Source organism: Podarcis raffonei, chromosome Z (genome assembly GCF_027172205.1).
Source record: "Podarcis raffonei isolate rPodRaf1 chromosome Z, rPodRaf1.pri, whole genome shotgun sequence".
Taxonomy (NCBI): Eukaryota; Metazoa; Chordata; class Lepidosauria; order Squamata; family Lacertidae; genus Podarcis; species Podarcis raffonei.
The window spans coordinates 3,625,184-3,643,050 of NC_070621.1; the positions used below are offsets into that span (position 1 = coordinate 3,625,184).

Sequence of the window (17,867 nt, forward strand, 5' to 3'; positions counted from 1 at the left end):
TAACAAACCTTGATTGCAAAGTCAACAACAAACCATGGCTTCAAGCTGCCTAATGATGGTGGTTTGTTTCAGTATGAAACATACAATGATCCCCAATTTGGATATCCTGCTAAGCCAACCAGTTTGTGGTTTGTTTTGGCACTGGTGGCAAAGAGGAGCAAAGTGGGAGTGCTCAGGCAGCATGCACCGTCAAACAAGCCACACTTTTTGGCTTAGCGTTATGTGCAGATACATCCTGTGTGTTTTGGACTGGAGTGCTAGGATGGAGGAAGAATGCTTTGAAGAGATGAGAAAGGATGCAAGATTAACTCCAGAAGGTACCTGCATTAAACCAGATAAAAAGGGATTGGAAGAATAAATGCAGGTTACATTTTAGGGGCAAGTTCTCTGTTCACTTACAAAGGAACCAGCCCAGTAGGAACATTTTAGTCTAGAAATGTAATCAGATGTGCTAGCTTCATGTTATAAAAGCTGATCAATAAGGACACTGAAAGCTCTACCATCAAAAGAAAATCTTTATTTCCAAGTAGCCCAACTGACACCAATACTTTTATCCAAGACAGAGTATGCATATCTGAATTCTGCAGCGAAGCTACACCAGAGTACGTATCCAGGGTTGCAATCCAAAAATGATTCGGGATCAGGCTGAACAAAGCAGAGCATGTGTCAACAGCAGCACAACCTTGTGTGTGCATTTGTTTGAAAGTAAGCCCTACTGCACATGGTGTTGCAACCCTAAGCGTTGGTGGAACCAGCCCCCACCAGGTGCAAAAATCACCTATTAGACTATGGAGTGTATGGTGTACATGTGTGTGTTCTTGCACATTTCACCCTTCCTCCTTGTCTCACCCTTCTTCCAGATCCTTTGAGTACTTGGGTCTCATAAAAATATAGGAATTTCTCATGTGGCTAGTGCAGTAAAGTGGGGTTTTTTCTCTGGGGGGAGGTGCCGAGACAGCTCCTTGCCAAGGATGCAAGGGACCTAGGTATGCCTCTGACTCGAATAAAGGCCAAATTGCATTGAAGAAACTCACGTTTACAAACTTAATCCAGTTTTTAATTGAGCTGTCACTTGTATCCCCCTTTCCTCCCCCTCTAAAGAACTAAGTAACTGAAACCTTTTGCAAAGTGAGCCGTGTCTGTTGAACAGGTTTAAGAACAGAACTTGCATGTGCTCCTTCTAAGTGTGAGGGCTGCTTCACACTTTACAACCCTTCTCCAACATTAAGACAATCTTTTACGTGGCAGAACACCACAGATGTGTGCCATCACCACATTTTACAAACCACACCTTATTTAAAAAGGAATTGCCTTTCACCTGGAAATCCTGACAGATCCCTTTGATGGGTAGCAAGAGTAAAGGCTCTTCTGTTCTCATTCTTTCCTAGAATACCATTATTTTATCCCAAAGGCACATTTCCAGAAACTTCAGCCTTTTCCCTGCACCTGCTTCAGATAAATATTGCACACTATTTGCTAACTGTTCTTTATTTGTTTGTGTTACCCTCTCTGGGTCAACTGTCTGGTAATGGAGAACTCCCACATGCCATACAGAACCCAGAGAAAAGCAGCAACAAGAGTGTGGCTTCAGATCTATTCACTCTGAACAAGAAGGACTCAGTGTCCTGCAAACTGGCAGACTCTTTCCCATCAGCAGAATGAACCCCTAGGAAAACACTTCTTCCACCTCCTCCAGGACCAAGCAAATGTTTTTCAGACAGACAAGGTTTTTTTAGACACTTGGAAAAACAAAGTCAATTCCCAAAGCATAAGGGTCTAGTAAGGGCCTAACAATCAAAATTCACTCAGCAAGTATGATACCCTTAAGGCTTTCTACAAATAATAGTCCATGCGTCATGTTCCACTGCTTTTTCCAAGACACCTTTGGTGGTGGACTCTCATTGCATACACCCCTTTTGGCTTTGGAATTAAAAAATAAATAAGTCCTGCTTTGCTTTATGAGCTTTTCCTGGTCAATGTAAGGGTTGTTTTTAGCATCTGGAGTGCTGTGTGGCAACTCTGGACTGCCCAATGGCTGCCTCCATACGACGGTACCAAGGCTGGATCTTGGTGTGGGTCATCATGTCATCAAAAGCTTCCAAGCCTTCCATGACGCGCAAAACTCCATAAACCGCCTGTGCAGACAGAACAGAGAAGAAAACTGGTGAGAACATCAGCTACAAATGGGAAAACACATGCCTCGCAGAAGCTTCCATTTTCAACTCCCAGCATCTCATAACTAAGAGCACCTTCAGAAGGAGGGACTGGACAAAGGCTCAGGGCATAGAAGCATAAGAAGAGCATTGCTGGATCAGACTGAGGACCCCAGCAACCTATTCCCTATTTTGGACACCCCATAATTATTGGGGTACCCTCATACACGGGTGCTTCAAAGCCCTAGAGACCTGTGGTGGAAATACTCAAACTCCCTCTTTTGCCTCCTTCATTACATGATTAATGGAACTGAAGTTAAGGAGAGCAACTTCCCTGTTTTAAAGGGAACAGATCCCACCTTCCCTCTGGACGTAGCTTTCGTTTTCTACTAAAGGCCTAGTTTGTGTTGCATCTTTCCAGTCACAACTTTAACTCAGTGGTAATGGATGGCTTGGAGTTGACATCACAGCCAAGCCACAGTTTGGTGCTGTGACTGTCCCCTTGGTACACATGCTAATGGACTCAAGGTTACCTCCCTGCCCTTCCCAGCTTGCAACAACCACCGCTAGCCACTGCCTGCCTGAACTGGCAAACATGGGCTGTATAATTTGGAACTAATGTGATTTGAACAATATGATGTGATTGGCCTTTAATAAAAATTATTAAAAAAAATAATGAACTGGCAAACATGGCTTGCAGCAAAGCAGAGTTTGCCAGAAACGCCAGTTGGCTTCCAATTCTGATTTGGAGGCAATCCATGCATTGCAGTAACCATTGCATTCCCCGATTCAAGTTCAATGGCAAGCAGTTACACTGAACCTTGAAGCAGGCAAGGAAGTAAACACACAAGCCTAGAATACAGTGCTGGCAACTAAGCCATGGTCTGCTTGCGTCACCTAAACTGAATCCAGCATAAGGAAGTCAGTATGGCTTCAAGTTACAAAAAAGGAGATTCCAACTCAATATCAGGAAGAAATTTCTGGCAGTAAGAGCTGTTCAACAGTGGAACGGTCTCCCTCAGAAGGTGGTGGACTCTCCTTCCTTGGAGGTTTTGAAGCAGAGGTTGGATGGCCACCTGACAGGGATGCTTTAGTGGTGTTCCTGCATTGTAGGGGGTTGGACTAGATGACTCTTGGGGTCCCTTCCAAGTCTATGATTCTATGATGCCAAAGTCCTGAAGGAGGCCTACTGATCACCCTCTGGGCCTTGCTGGGGCTTGGGTGCCTTCGGATATGCAGAACCAGAGGTGCCAACTTGCCCCCACCATTGAGGGGACCAACAGCATGTGACGTGCTGAAGAGGCACGCAAAGTTACCACCCAATACTGAGGGGGCCCAGCTCCCCCCTTAAGAGCTTTGGGCCCCCCTCCCCAAAGTGCCTTGCCCTCCCCTAGCTGGCAGAAGCCTGTGCAGAACACTGTATTAGTTTTCCGGATTACAATTACTTCCGCCCTATTTTCTCTTTTACATAGAAGTACCTGTTGTATTATTCGGAATCGTGGCTTTTTCTCTGATATACCGGCATGTCTCACTAAATTTCATTCACCGCCGGGGGATGGGATGACACAACAATGAGTGTCACTGGACAATATTGCTACTCCCCCACTTCCCCCGCACTGAAAACTTCTTTGTTCCCAGTGTGATGAATGTCTTCTGAGCATGAGGGGTTAATCTCTGTCCCCACTTATCTCAAAAGGGAGTTTTGGCAATCAAGATTTATACCTTGGTTGCCTTTAATCACTGCCTAATTATCTCTATGGTGCTGGAGGAGACTCTTGAGAGTCTCATGGACTGCAAGAAGATCAAACCTATCCATTCTGAAGGAAATCAGCCCTGAGTGCTCACTGGAAGGACAGATCCTGAAGCTGAGGCTCCAATACTTTGGCCGCCTCATGAGAAGAGAAGACTCCCTGGAAAAGACCCTGATGTTGGGAAAGATGGAGGGCACAAGAAGGGGACGGCAGAGGACGAGATGGTTGGACAGTGTTCTCGAAGCTACCAGCATGAGTTTGACCAAACTGCGGGAGGCAGTGGAAGACAGGAGTGCCTGGCATGCTCTGGTCCAGGGGGTCACAAAGAGTCAGACACGACTAAACGACTAAACAACAATGGGAGTGTCAGCAGTCAATGACTATCCTGCCACCATTCCTCCCCAGAATGGTGGTGGTTTCCAATGGCCACTTGCCAGGTCCTTACCAGATCTGCAAGGTTTGGCTGAGATCCACCCATGAACATCCTGTGGTGGCCGACAGCTTCCACCCAGTCGTCCACTGCTTTGTACAAGTCTTCCCTGACATTATCCTGCAGGTGGTGCCTGCAGAGAGAGAATGGGGGGGGGGTGGCTTTAAAGCTTCCACAACTGATGAATTTCCTTCATTCACATTTCTTCAACTTTAGACACGGCTTGCAAAACAGCAAACTTTTTTTTTTTTTTGGTTAAGATTCCAAGTCTAGGGATAAGAAGCAACGAAACTAAAAACAGAGACATACGATCAGTTTAGTCAATTCATTAGATTTTTTTCAAATCTTCCCGCAGGCAAAGCGAATTACGGAAAAAATTAACACACTGGAATTCAGTTCATAATAATGGGTTATGGGTAACTAAGTTCTACTCAGAGTAGACCCACTCTAATCAATGTTACCAGTTGTGGGGAAGGGGAGTGCTCTTGTCCAGGTTGCACTTGCAGGTTTCCCATGGCCATAACGTTGGCCACTGTGAGAACAGGAAGCTGGACTTGATGGGTCATTGGCCTGAGGCAGAAGGCTTTTATGGTCTTACCAAAGTTAGTAACGTCCATTAATTTAATAGGGCTACCATTGGATGCTACCCAAATATACCCATTATGACAATATCACAGTATCCTTGTAAGGATTCTGAATCTTAAAGAGGATAACAGAAAAAGGGCTGTCTCTGGCTAAGTCATACTCAAAGTGGATTCACTGAAATAAATGGACTTAGGTTAGACTTGAGCATTGAATGCAATGGGTCTACTCTAGAATACGATTCCATCTAGGATCCTTTTATGGTTATCTAGGTGGGACGGCAACTGAACCTTCCTGAGCAAACTGAAGAGGGGCTGCTCATCCTGAAGACAGATCAGCCATCAGGTCCTGCCAAGAACATAAATTCAAACAGAGGCAATTGGGTGTAATATTAAGACCACTAACATATGAACCAAATAGACAAGCTCAGGCCAGGGACCTTGTACCACCAGCTCTCAATCAGCATGAGAGGAACCCACTTTTATTTTCTTTTAGTGTTTCAAATTTGTAAAGCAGTTTGGGTGTCTTGGCAAAAAAGGTGAGATACAAAATCTGCCAAGTAAATAAAGAAGTTAGCATATAAATGTGTTCCCACATTACTCAGCAAAATAAAGCTGGAGGGTTGCTGTACATCATGATGAATCATCACCTCACTGACTTCAGGAAGAATTCCTAAGGCCCCTTGCTTTTTAAATATGTGCCAGACATTAAGGTTAATGACTTGGTCAAACACAAGCAGACATAAAAGGGAACCATGTCAAGGAACCCCAGTGGCAAAAGTGCAAGAGGAAGAGCTCTGCCTGCCCCACTGCTTCCCCTGGCGGTGGCGAGAGGCAGGTGTTCTGGCATGTGACCCGGCCACTCATTTCCCCCACCCCTGGTTGGAGAAGCTGGGCAGTTATGCTTTACAGCAGGGGTCAGCAAACTTTTTCAGCAGGGGGCCGGTCCACTAAACCTCAGACCTTGTGGGGGGCCGGACTATATTTTTTTGGGGAGGGAGGGAATGAACAAATTCCTATGCCCCACAAATAACCCAGAGGTGCATTTTAAATAAAAGGACACAATCTACTCATGTAAAAACACGCTGATTCCTGGACCGTCCGCGGGCTGGATTGAGAAGGCGATTGAGCCGGAGCCGGCCCCCGGGGCCTTAGTTTGCCTACCCATCCTTTAGAGAATGCATTGGCACCCACCAAGTTCTGCAAGAGCCAGGGCGTTCCTGTGTACTACATTGCTACTTGGTTTCTCCATGGGGCAAAATGGGATGGGCCGCCCCTGATTAGCCTCAACAACTGACAGCAGTCTGGCTGTCCTTGAAGTCAAGAAGTGGAAGATAAAATGAAGATGTTACCCTTGAGCCTTAAAATTTCAGAAGCACCAACCTGGCCTTTAGCCTTTTGCTGATGAAGAACATTGCAGCAGCCCCAACGTATTTGGCAAAGAAGCCTTCGATTGTGCCAAACTTGCCCTCATGCACAATGTAGTCGAAAGATGCCAGGGCCTCGCCAGCCGTGCGGTAAACATTGGGCGAGATGAGGTGCACAAGCCAATCGTCCGCCCACTGCCTCCATTTCATTTCCTCCCTGCAAACAAGACAGGAAAAGCCGATGCGTTTTTTGCACATGGGATTGACGACAAAGAGCTGGATAAAGCCGGGTGAGGAGATAAATGGTGCCACCAGGTTGTAAAGTTCCTTAAAACTAAACTATTAGCCTGGATAGCTCAGTTGGCTAGAATGTGGTGCTGATAACACCAAGGTTGCCGGTTTGATCCCCGCATGGGACAACTGCCTATTCCTGCACTGCAGGGGGCTGGACTAGATGGTTCTCAGGGTCCCTTCCAACTCTGCAATTCTATGGTTCTACAGATCAGAAGCCAACGTGGTGTCTCCAGGTACTGTTGGGATTACAGCTTCCACCCTCCCTGGCCATTGGCCACGCTAGCTGGGGTTGATGGGAGTTGGAGTCTAACAATATCCAAAGAACAACACAGTGGCTGATCCCAGCACCACATTCCAAAACACAGATAAGAGCAGATCACAGCTAAACCACTCTGAGATTGTTTTGTCTTACCATCAAAATGTACACACATTTTTATGAAATAAATAATAAGATCAGCACAAGACTTGGGACAGGGGAGGAATCTGCTTCCGAAAGACAAAATAATTTGTTTATAGAAAAGTAGAGCATGTTTGCTGTGCACTATGGCAACAAAGTACAAGAAAATACACACAATTTTTACATTACTGAGTTCACCGTCATATATATTTTATTTCAATTTTTTACCATCTTATTGTTTTACACAGCAAATGCTTCCGGGGCACACGATGGGTCTGTTTCAGAAGCTCCAGCTGGTGCAGAATGCTGCAGCCAGATTGCTGATGGGAGCTTCTAGTTGTGAGAACATGCAATACCACGGTTAAAACAGCTGCTCCAGCTGCCCATTTGCTACCAAGTCAGGTTCAAGGTTCTTGTATTGATTTACAAAGCCCAGAACAACTTGGGTCCAGGATACCTCAGGGGTCCCGGGAATCCTTACATCCCAGCACAATTGCTGATATCATATGCTCATCTGTGTCAAGAATTTCCCACATCAGTTGGAAGCCTGCTAAGAAGGATCCTAGTACAGTGGTACCTCGGGTTAAGTACTTAATTAGTTCCGGAGGTCCATGCTTAACCTGAAACTATTCTTAACCTGAAGCACCACTTTAGCTAATGGGGCTTCCTGCTGCTGCTGTGCCGCCGCAGCACGATTTCTGTTCTCATCCTGAAGCAAAGTTCTTAACCTGAAGCACTATTTCTGGGTTAGCGGAGTCTGTAACCTGAAGCGTATGTAATCTGAAGCGTATGTAACCTGAGGTACCACTGTATAATATTTTTCTCTAATAAGCTGCTTTTGGGGACAGGGTAGCATGCAATCAAACCATCCCCACTCACATTCTGAAGTGATAATTTGGGTGGGGACTCCCATACTTTTCTGAACACACAGATAATCAAAAGGACAGCTTGCATAACTGTTTTTCCTTATACAATAGCGGCCGTGGGGCAGCAGGATCAAGACTGTGCTGTCCAAGGAAGAGTCTCTCCGTTAATACCTACACTCTTGCTTCCTTGACAGGATAAAGATTCCGAGTCTCCTTTTCATCCAGCATAAGCCAGTATTTGTTGCCATACTCAATCACCTCCTTGCCCCGGTCATTTGTGGCTTTCATAGCAGGGTAGTATGACATAATCTCGTCCAAACCCCTCCTAGGGAAATAAAAGCAGAAGTCAAAGAACAACCACACACTTTATATTCCAATCCCATGACCAGGCAGTGACAGAAGGAGAGGGATTCAATAAGAACATCTCCTGAAATAAGACAATGGCTATGTTAGACTAACTCTGACCAATCATTTCTGGGCACCAACAGAAAGTGTTGCTCAAAAACTTGGAAGAAACAACAAGAGAATCAGTGCTGTTTTGAAAGGTTCCGTCTGCCATATTGGTTCAAAATGGTGTCCGTACAAGTGAACCTTCCAAAATATATAGCAGACTAGCTGAAAGTACCCAGCATTGCTTAAGAATTCTAAGAAACAAAAAATAAAATCCTGAGCTTCATAAATGGATAGTGTAATCTGTTAGTTTCAAGAGCTGCACACACACAAAACACCAACCTGGGAAATACCCGACTAGGATCCAGTCTCAAATCAATTCAGTGGTGAAGCTAATAATTAATTATGGCTTCTTCTTTTTTAAAGCACACCTTTATTTTTCACTTTTCAAGTGCAACATACATAAAAGTACTCCCCCCCCCCCAGAGTACAACAAGATTTATCTGAAGCTAGTGTGTATCCGTGGGTTCTTCTGGAATGGTGGGGTCCTATCTCCACGATCGTTTTAGCAGTGTACAAAACTAAACCAAGTCAAGTAAAAAGTGCTTGACCGTTCGCTATTCCTTTGTTCCCGGAGCTTATTTTACCCTAGAAGATTAGGTTCCATATTTGGGGGGGGGGGCAAGTTTCAGACAAGTTTGTGTTTGGTGCAAGTCCTAAAACCACAGCATCATAAAGGGATACAAAAACCAATCTGTAGACACATAAGGATGGTTTTATTTGTAATAAGCTCAGCATCTTATTCTTTTTTTTAAAATCCCTTACCTGGAAACGAGGTAGGTTTTAAATGCACTGATGATCACAGAAGAGTCATTCAATTGCTGGGGGATGGGGGGGGGGAGAGAGAGCGAAGCACAGTGTTACACAAAAACTTGATCCATCCATGTAGGTACCAAAGCTAGAAGAGGCTTTGTCTTTAGGGCAGAGCTTTCCAAACTGTGTGCCGCAGCAAGTTAGTGTGTTGGCTGCAGTTTATAGATGTGTCGTGTGAACGCTCCCTGCACTCTTCCCAGATGGAAAGAGGTTAGTTGAATCTCCAGTTTGCTAGTGAAGCGGAATTACTGTATTGCAAAATGACGCATGTCTAAAAAATGTGTCATCAATATGAAACGTTTGGAAAGCTCTGCTTTAGGGTTTTGATCCTGTATTTGAATGCATTACATTGCTTTGGTAGACACCATGATAATATCAGGTAGACACAATAAAATTAATGCAAGCTTACATGCTCCAAATAAAACGAGTCAGTTATTGTTCACTGGCGCTTGACCAATTTTTTTTAATTAAAGAAAAGGTGAATGAAGTTGTCTTCAGACTTCCAAAGTGGAAGTGAAGTTGTCTTCAGACTTCATGCTGGAGGGGTGGGGGGCAGTATTAGTTAGCATGTTGGGCTGGGACTTAGGAGACCAGGGTTCAAAACCCCACTTGATTATGAAATATATAATATATATAGTATAAAAATCCATAATTAAAACACACTATGAATCCCCTTAGAATATTAGGCCCTTCTCTGCACCCCCTGCGACAGGCACACCAGGTAAAATAAACCAAGGAGCTTAAATTGCCCAACCAGAAACTCACCACTGTGCTTCCAGCGCTGGCAAGGAGAATGGGCACTTTCCTGTAGGCAGAGAACTTAATCTCCTTCTGCATGACTGGATTCACCTCCACGACTTCATAAGGCAGCCCATGATAATCCAGGAAAGCTCGGACCTTGCTGCAGAAGGGGCAGGTCTTGTACTGGTAGAGGGTCAACTGCAGGTTCTCCTCTGGGAGCTGAACAGGCAGAGATGTCAAGGGCATCACTAATCTGGCTAAAGAAATACCTCCCCCCACTCCCAAAAAGCTGCTTATTACGACAGCTTAAAGGAGCCCTCACGGCCAGAGGCAGTCTACCCTGAGTACCCTTGCTTTGGCTCTCTTCTGAGGTGGGGGGCTTCCTGGCAGCACCTCCCAGGCCACTTTGAGGAACATAAGAATAGAAGAGCTCTGCTGGATCAGTCCAAGGGGGGTCCATTTCATCCGGCATCTGGTTCTCAGGGTGGCCACCCAGATGCCCCCACGAGAAATTCCCAAGCACAAGGGCATTCTCCAGCAACTGGCATTCAAAAGCAAAAAACTGGTGACTGGGAGAGGCCGTCGGGACCACATAACACTGGTCCTGAGAGATTTGTATTAGCTCCCAGTATGTTTCCCAGCACAATTCAAAGTATTGGTGCTGACCTTTAAAGCCCTAAACGGCCTCGGCCCAGTATACCTGAAGGAGCGTCTCCACCCCCATAGTTCAGCCCGGACGCTGAGGTCCATCTCCAAGGGCCTTCTGGTGGTTCCCTCGCTGTGAGAAGTGAGGGTTACAGGGAACCAGACAGAGGGCCTTCTCGGTAGTGGCGTCCGCCCTGTGGAACGCCCTCCCTTCAGATGTGAAGGAAATAATCAGCTATCTTATCTTTAAAATACATCTGAAGGCAGCCCTGTTTAGGGAAGTTTTTAATATTTAATGCTGTATTGTTTTTAACACTCGATTGGAAGCTGCCCAGAGTGGCTGGGGGAACTCAGCCAGATGGGCGGGGCATAAATAATAAATTATTATTATTATTATTAATAGCGCCTCCAACCGTGGAAGCAAGGCATAGCCATCACGCCTGGGAGCCATGGATAGCATTCTCCTCCGTGAATTTGTCCAGTCCTGCTTTCAAGCCATCCAAGTTGGTGGCCATTACCGTCTTCTGTGGAAGGGACTTTCCTAGTTTAATTATGTACTGCATGATGGGACTTCTTTTTCTCCGCCGGTGGTCCTGAACATTCAGCTTCACTGGATGTCCCACCCTGACTTCTAGTGTGATGAGATAGGGAGAAACACTTTCCTCTAGTCTATCTGCTTATAGAGATGGGAGACAACAAACGAACGTGTTTGCATTAGGGGATGTGCTGAAGTAGAGGACCTTATGCATTATATCTTGCGCTGCCCCTTATATAATGAAGCTAGAGAATGATTTTTAGCACCTATAAGGACAAGCTCCCCTGGCCAGAACCCCCTGACATGATTTTATATCTCCTCGCAGACACAGATAAGTATGTGACCCGGCGTGTAGCACTCTTTGCAACTGCCGCTAGGAAAATTAGAGCAAATTATATAGCCAAGGTAGCCACCAACTGTAAAGGAAATTGATTTATTTGACCCTATCTACATCAAGCTACAGTGGTACCCCGCAAGACGAACGCCTCGGAAGACGAAAAACTCGCTAGACGAAGGAGTTTTTCGTTTTCTTAGCCGCTTCGCAAGACGCATTTCCCTATGGGCTTGCTTCGCAAAACGAAGCTTGCCCCGCAAGCTCCGGGGATAGCGGGGAAGCGCCGCGTGTCTTCCCCGCTGTCCCCGGACCTCTTTTGAAGCAAGGGGCGGCGGGGAGAAGATCGCTTCTCCCCGTTGCCAGCCCCGCAATCTCCGGGGACAGAGGGGAAGGCATGCGCGCCTTCCCCTCTCTCCCCGGACCCCTTTTGAACCAAGGGGCAGCAACGGGGAGAAGCGATTCTCCCCGCTGCCCCTTCCCTTGCTTTAAAACAGGTCCGGGGACAGAGGGGAAGGCGCGCGGCGCTTCCCCTCTGTCCCCGGACGGTCTCCATAGGAACGCATTGATTGATTTTCAATGCATTCCTATGGGAAACCGTGCTTCGCAAGACGAAAAACTCGCAAGAAGAAAAAACTTGCGGAACGAATTAATTTCGTCTTGCGAGGCACCACTGTATATTCTATCTTTATCACCAAACTCTGAATATAATTGCACATTGTATTAATTAACATTATTTTTTAATATATTAGTGGCCATGTGATGATTTTAGCCTATAAATTTTATTGTTTAATGTCTTAACCTGTATATTAAGGTACTTTTATAGCTCTGTTTAGAGTAGGTAATGTCTTGATAATATAAATGTTTTTAAGTTTTTTGTATTAATGCAGGATGCAATGGAGAATCACTTTTATTTATCAGCTACAACAGTTTGCACTGGTGGCTGTTTCAAACTGCTTACAAGGTAAGATGGATGGCAAGAGTTCTTTTTTTAATTTTTAAAAATTGATTTTCATGAGAAAACAACACAGAAACAGGTAACGAGTTTTAAACTACTGTTTAAAACTCTGCTTTATTGGAATGGGGCATTCACTATTTCAAATGGTCCCCCCTCCTGCTTTGTAAACAACCTTTAAATGACAGGACAGAAATATTTTTTAAAATAATTTACTTATACATTTATTAGTATGGTATCAGTGATGCTGCTGTTGCTACTCACCTGAGATCAGTCTGCAAGCCTAACTCACTGGCTGAAGACCACTAATAGCTTGGGTTAGCAATTTGCAACCTTTGCAGACCCAGAACCCTTATTTAGCCCAAACACCTTTCTCCACATAGAAGTGTATGGTGGTCGTTCTGCTCCCACCTTATGACCTGGGCTGTGACCCAGGTTCAACCCACAGTGGCAATTCCAAGCTGGGAATGTCTCTTGCTCTGAAATAGAGCCATTGCTGCCAGCCACTGTGGACCCAAGGGCCACAATTCCACATGGGCAACTTTCTGAGGGCCACATGCCAGTTGCAGGCAGAGCCTTGGGCAAAAGTGGGTGGACCAATGAATGTAAATTTCACCCATATTAAAGTAGAAGGTTCTACACACTCTCCCTTGCCTCTGTCCTCCACCCAGAGAGGCAAGAGGTTTTAGGTACATCTTATCAGCGCTTTTTTCTTTAAAAAATAAGATGTTTAGGGTACTCTCATTCTGACTCAAGAAAATCACAATTTGAAAGTTCAAACCGGGGGAAATAAATATAGTAAATGGACAAAAAATACAAAGATTCCTAAAATGTTTAGGGTATGCGTACCCCTGCGTACCCCCAGAAAAAACCACTGCGTATATTATTATGAACTGCATTGCACTGCACTTTTGGGCACGTGCGGCCAAACTGGTGCCAAACGCATTGCCAGCCAGAGCAGGCCGCTCCAATCCAGCTCCCTTCCTTTGTTACCAGCTGGAAGGGAGCTTCACAAAACTGCGGAGTAGGGAAGGGGTACCCCCAGTGGTCATCTAGCCCAACCCGCTGCCATTCAGGAGCTGCGCAACGAAAGAAACCTTCCCTGGAGGAGAGCGCCCCGTTCCGCTTCCCTTCCCGCCTCACCTTGGACGCCTCTTGCCTCGCGAGAGGCTTCTGGCCTCGGAAGCGTCGCTGGAGGGTCCGGTAAGCGCCAAAGGCGCCCCCAAGGGCAAAGACGGCCCCCAGCAGAAGGGGTCTCCCTGCCCCGGGCCAGCCTCGCCCATAGCTGCCCGCGCCGGAGGAGGCGATGCAACGGCCCCGGCTCCCGGCCCCCACGGAGACCAGGAGACCCCTTCGCGCAATTTGGCAGAAGCCCTTCGCGCAGCTGCCGCAGCAAGACGCTGCCATCTTCGCTCTCCGGAGGGAAAAAAGCGGCGCGGGAGGGTCCCGAAGTTTAGGAATAAAACGAAAGTGGATTTAAAGAGACAGGGCCCCTACCAGATTTGCAAGATTTTTGAAGTTCCGGCCTGAAATGCACGTGCGCAGCACCACACTGATTTATTTATTTTTTAAATCGCATTGCATCGCACGCGCCGCGCCGCGCTGCGCAGTAATGCAAGGAATTGGGTTTATCGCCCACCTATTTCTCAACGTGGTTCTTCCCATCATCTGTTTGTTTATTTCTTTCCAATATGCATTCATATGCCACCTAACGACAAAAGTCCTCTGCGTGGTTCACAAGTTAAAAACTAAAATGAAAAAAATACAGAGAGGGAACTGAAATATAATGCAGAAAAAGAAAATGACATTCTTTCCCCCCCAAAAAAATTTAATTGGATTTTCCAAATTAATAACAAACACAAACAAACATAAATCCTAACGGTAATAATTCCACTTTTGTTAACATTGTTAGGTGACTTCCTCGAATCTCCCTGGCTGAGTTTCAGTGTACGGTATGTCATTGTAACAGTATTCCAAAACTAATTTCTCATAAGATTTACTTGGTCAATTAACATCTTTCTTTCTTTTCATATTTAACTTTAAACATATTATTCTATAACATCACATATTTAAATCCTTAGCCAATCTGATACTTGCAAGTATTTCTGTTTAAGTTATCTTAGCATATTTAGCTAAATAGTCTTTAAATTTCATCCATTCCTCCTGGTGCTTCTCCTCCTTCTGGTCAGGTCGGCTAGCTCCCAAAAGTCCATCATCTTCATCTGCCATTCCTCCACACTTGGCACTTCTTGTGTTTTCCAATTCTTGGCCAATAAAATCCTAGCAGCAGTTGTGGCATACAAAAACAATCTAACATCTTTCTTGGGCAATTTCCAAACCTGTTATTCCAAGAAGAAAGGCCTCTGGTTTCTTAATAAATGTATATTTCAACATTTTTTTCAATTCATTATAAATCTTCTCCCAGAAGTCTTTCACTCTGGGGCAGGTCCACCACATATGATAAAAGGTTCCTTTTTTTTCTTTACATTTCCAACATAGATTATCAGTATTGTGATATATCTTTGCTAATTTTACAGGAGTTAAGTACCATCTATACATCATTTTCTTAATATTTTCCTTTAACACAGTACATGCAGTGCACTTGACCCCCTTCCTCCACAACCTTTCCCAGTCTTCAAACATTATGTTATGTCCCACATCTCTTGCCCAATCTATCATCACAGATTTAACTTGTTCATCCTTTGTATGCCACTCCAACAATAGATTATACATTTTAGATAAATTAGAAAAAGAAAATGACATTCGGCAGCAACAAATATTTTTTAAAAGCGGTAAAAAAGGGAGAAGAAAACACGACTGAAAATGTCTTCACCTGAAAATGTCTTCAATCCTGAGGCAAATCAGGCTGTGAGAATCATTTTCAGGGGGATTACTCTCACTTGAGCCTGTCTAGGCTAGTTGCCCCTAATGTAGGGGTACCAGGAAGGAAGTTGCACCGAATTTGATGGGTCATAGAATCATAGAATCATAGAGTTGGAAGAGACCACAAGGGCCATCGAGTCCAACCCCCTGCCAAGCAGGAAACACCATCAGAGCACTCCTGACATATGGTTGTCAAGCCTCTGCTTAAAGACCTCCAAAGGAGACTCCACCACACTCCTTGGCAGCAAATTCCACTGTCAAACAGCTCTTACTGTCAGGAAGTTCTTCCTAAAGTTTAGGTGGAATCTTCTTTCTTGTAGTTTGGATCCATTGCTCCGTGTCCGCTTCTCTGGAGCAGCAGAAAACAACCTTTCTCCCTCCTCTATGTGACATCCTTTTATATATTTGAACATGGCTATCATATCACCCCTTACCCTCCTCTTCTCCAGGCTAAACATGCCCAGCTCCCTTAGCCGTTCCTCATAAGGTATCGTTTCCAGGCCTTTGACCATTTTGGTTGCCCTCCTCTGGACACGTTCCAGTTTGTCAGTGTCCTTCTTGAACTGTGGTGCCCAGAACTGGACACAGTACTCCAGGTGAGGTCTGACCAGAGCAGAATACAGTGGCACTATTACTTCCCTTGATCTAGATGCTATACTCCTATTGATGCAGCCCAGAATTGCATTGGCTTTTTTAGCTGCCGCGTTACACTGTTGGCTCATGTCAAGTTTGTGGTCAACCAAGACTCCTAGATCCTTTTCACATGTAGTGCTCTCAAGCCAGGTGTCACCCGTCTTGTATCCGTGCCTCTCATTTTTTTTTGCCCAAGTGGTGCCCAGAACTGGACACAGTGGTGCCCAGAACTGGACACAGTACTCCAGGTGAGGTCTGACCAGAGCAGAATACAGTGGCACTATTACTTCCCTTGATCTAGATGCTATACTCCTATTGATGCAGCCCAGAATTGCATTGGCTTTTTTAGCTGCCGCGTTACACTGTTGGCTCATGTCAAGTTTGTGGTCAACCAAGACTCCTAGATCCTTTTCACATGTAGTGCTCTCAAGCCAGGTGTCACCCGTCTTGTATCCGTGCCTCTCATTTTTTTTTGCCCAAGTGCAATACTTTACATTTCTCCCTGTTAAAATTCATCTTGTTTGTTTTGGCCCAGTTCTCCAATCTGTCAAGGTCGTTTTGAAGTGTGATCCTGTCCTCTGGGGTGTTAGCCACCCCTCCCAGTTTGGTGTCATCTGCAAATTTGATCAGGTGCCCTTGAGTCCATCATCCAAGTCATTGATAAAGATGTTGAATAAGACCGGGCCCATGAAAGTGTGTGGGGATGGGAGATTGCAGCCTGGCACGCGGGCCCTGAGCCGTCCACTCAGGGATGCAGCGCCCACTTTGTGTGTGTTTGGGGGGGGGGTGTCAGTTTCTTTCATTGCACTTAGTAGGGCTTATGCCTCCTATGCATGCTTTCTCCTGCCAACCTAGCAGTTTGAAAGCACATCAAAGTGCAAGTAGATAAATAGGTACCACTCCGGCGGGAAAGTAAACGGCGTTTCCATGCGCTGCTCTGGTTCGCCAGAAGCGGCTTAGTCATGCTGGCCACATGACCCGGAAGCTGTACGCCGGCTCCCTTGGCCAGTAAAGCAAGATGAGTGCCGCAACCCCAGAGTCGGCCACGACTGGACCTAATGGTCAGGGGTCCCTTTACCTATGCATGCTTTACTCGGAAAGAAAACTAAGGTGGGTATGAGTGGGTTGGTTATGATTATGATACTGAGAATAACTCTTATCCCTAGCATTGCAAGAGCGTTTATGCAACCTGCAATAAAAATTCAAACACAATCCAGCATGACAAAATAAAACCTCCCTGTTTTCTTTGCAAAAGGAGGAACTTCAGAAACACACAAAAAAGGCTTGCAGTTTGGGGATCTGTATGCATTTTGCGGTGCAGCTTCCAATTATGAAGACAGTTTCTCGCCCTTCCGATCTTCGCCTGGTGCCCACCCTCTCCATAACCATATAATTTAAGCAGAAGGGGCGTGGCTTGTCAAAGTCACAGATTTTGACCTTTCCTCCCCTCCGTCATCAACCTCCTCGTCAGGAGCAGCCTACGCGGTGGCGTAGGACTACAGCTCCCATCATGCACACTGGCTGAGGCTGATGGGAGTTAGAGTCCAACATCAGGAGGGTGCCAAATTGATTCCGCAATGCTTCCAGGGGCCGCCTATTCGCTTGCATCTGTCAATTCAGATGCAATTAGGGTGATCAGATTTTTTCAGTTGAAGGCGCAGGAAACGAGCCTGGCAGCTCCCCCTAGAAATTGCTTCCTACTAGTACTAATAATCTCCTTTAACACTGCAGTGTGATGAGTGTACTGCAGAACAGTGCAACACAGTGAATGTTCGTTTATTGGAGTCTATCTATGAATTGCTTCTCATAAAATATATTGAAGAGACTTCACAGTAAAAATGAATGTAAAATGCTCCCAAATGTAAAAACAGAACAAACAAACAAAAAAACCACCCAAAATAATCCCAAATGTATAAAAAATGATCTGCATATATGCCAGTGTGGTATTATCATAATACCACAGCTTTTTTGGCTGTGGCTCCAATCTGGTGGAACGCTCTGTCACAAGAGTCTAGGGCCCTGCGGGACTTGACATCTTTCCA

At 45.4% G+C, this 17,867-nt stretch overlaps 1 protein-coding gene across 2 annotated transcripts; it reads right to left on the reverse strand.

The window, feature by feature from the left end:
• Positions 1–497: 497 nt before the first annotated feature.
• PTGES2 (prostaglandin E synthase 2) lies at positions 498–14,057 on the reverse strand. Of its 2 annotated transcripts, none has more exons than XM_053374905.1 (7): positions 13,949–14,057; positions 9,868–10,062; positions 9,055–9,110; positions 8,015–8,164; positions 6,299–6,499; positions 4,350–4,467; positions 498–2,135 (listed from the first exon to the last, which is right to left on the reverse strand). In XM_053374905.1, exons 2-7 carry the CDS (start codon positions 9,937–9,939, stop codon positions 1,992–1,994), a joined length of 741 nt encoding a protein of 246 aa, XP_053230880.1. In that variant the 5' UTR covers positions 9,940–10,062; positions 13,949–14,057; the 3' UTR covers positions 498–1,991. The 2 variants fall into 2 exon arrangements, with proteins under 2 accessions (XP_053230880.1, XP_053230879.1); XM_053374904.1 differs by lacking the exon at positions 13,949–14,057 and adding an exon at positions 13,453–13,746.
• Positions 14,058–17,867: the final 3,810 nt, after the last annotated feature.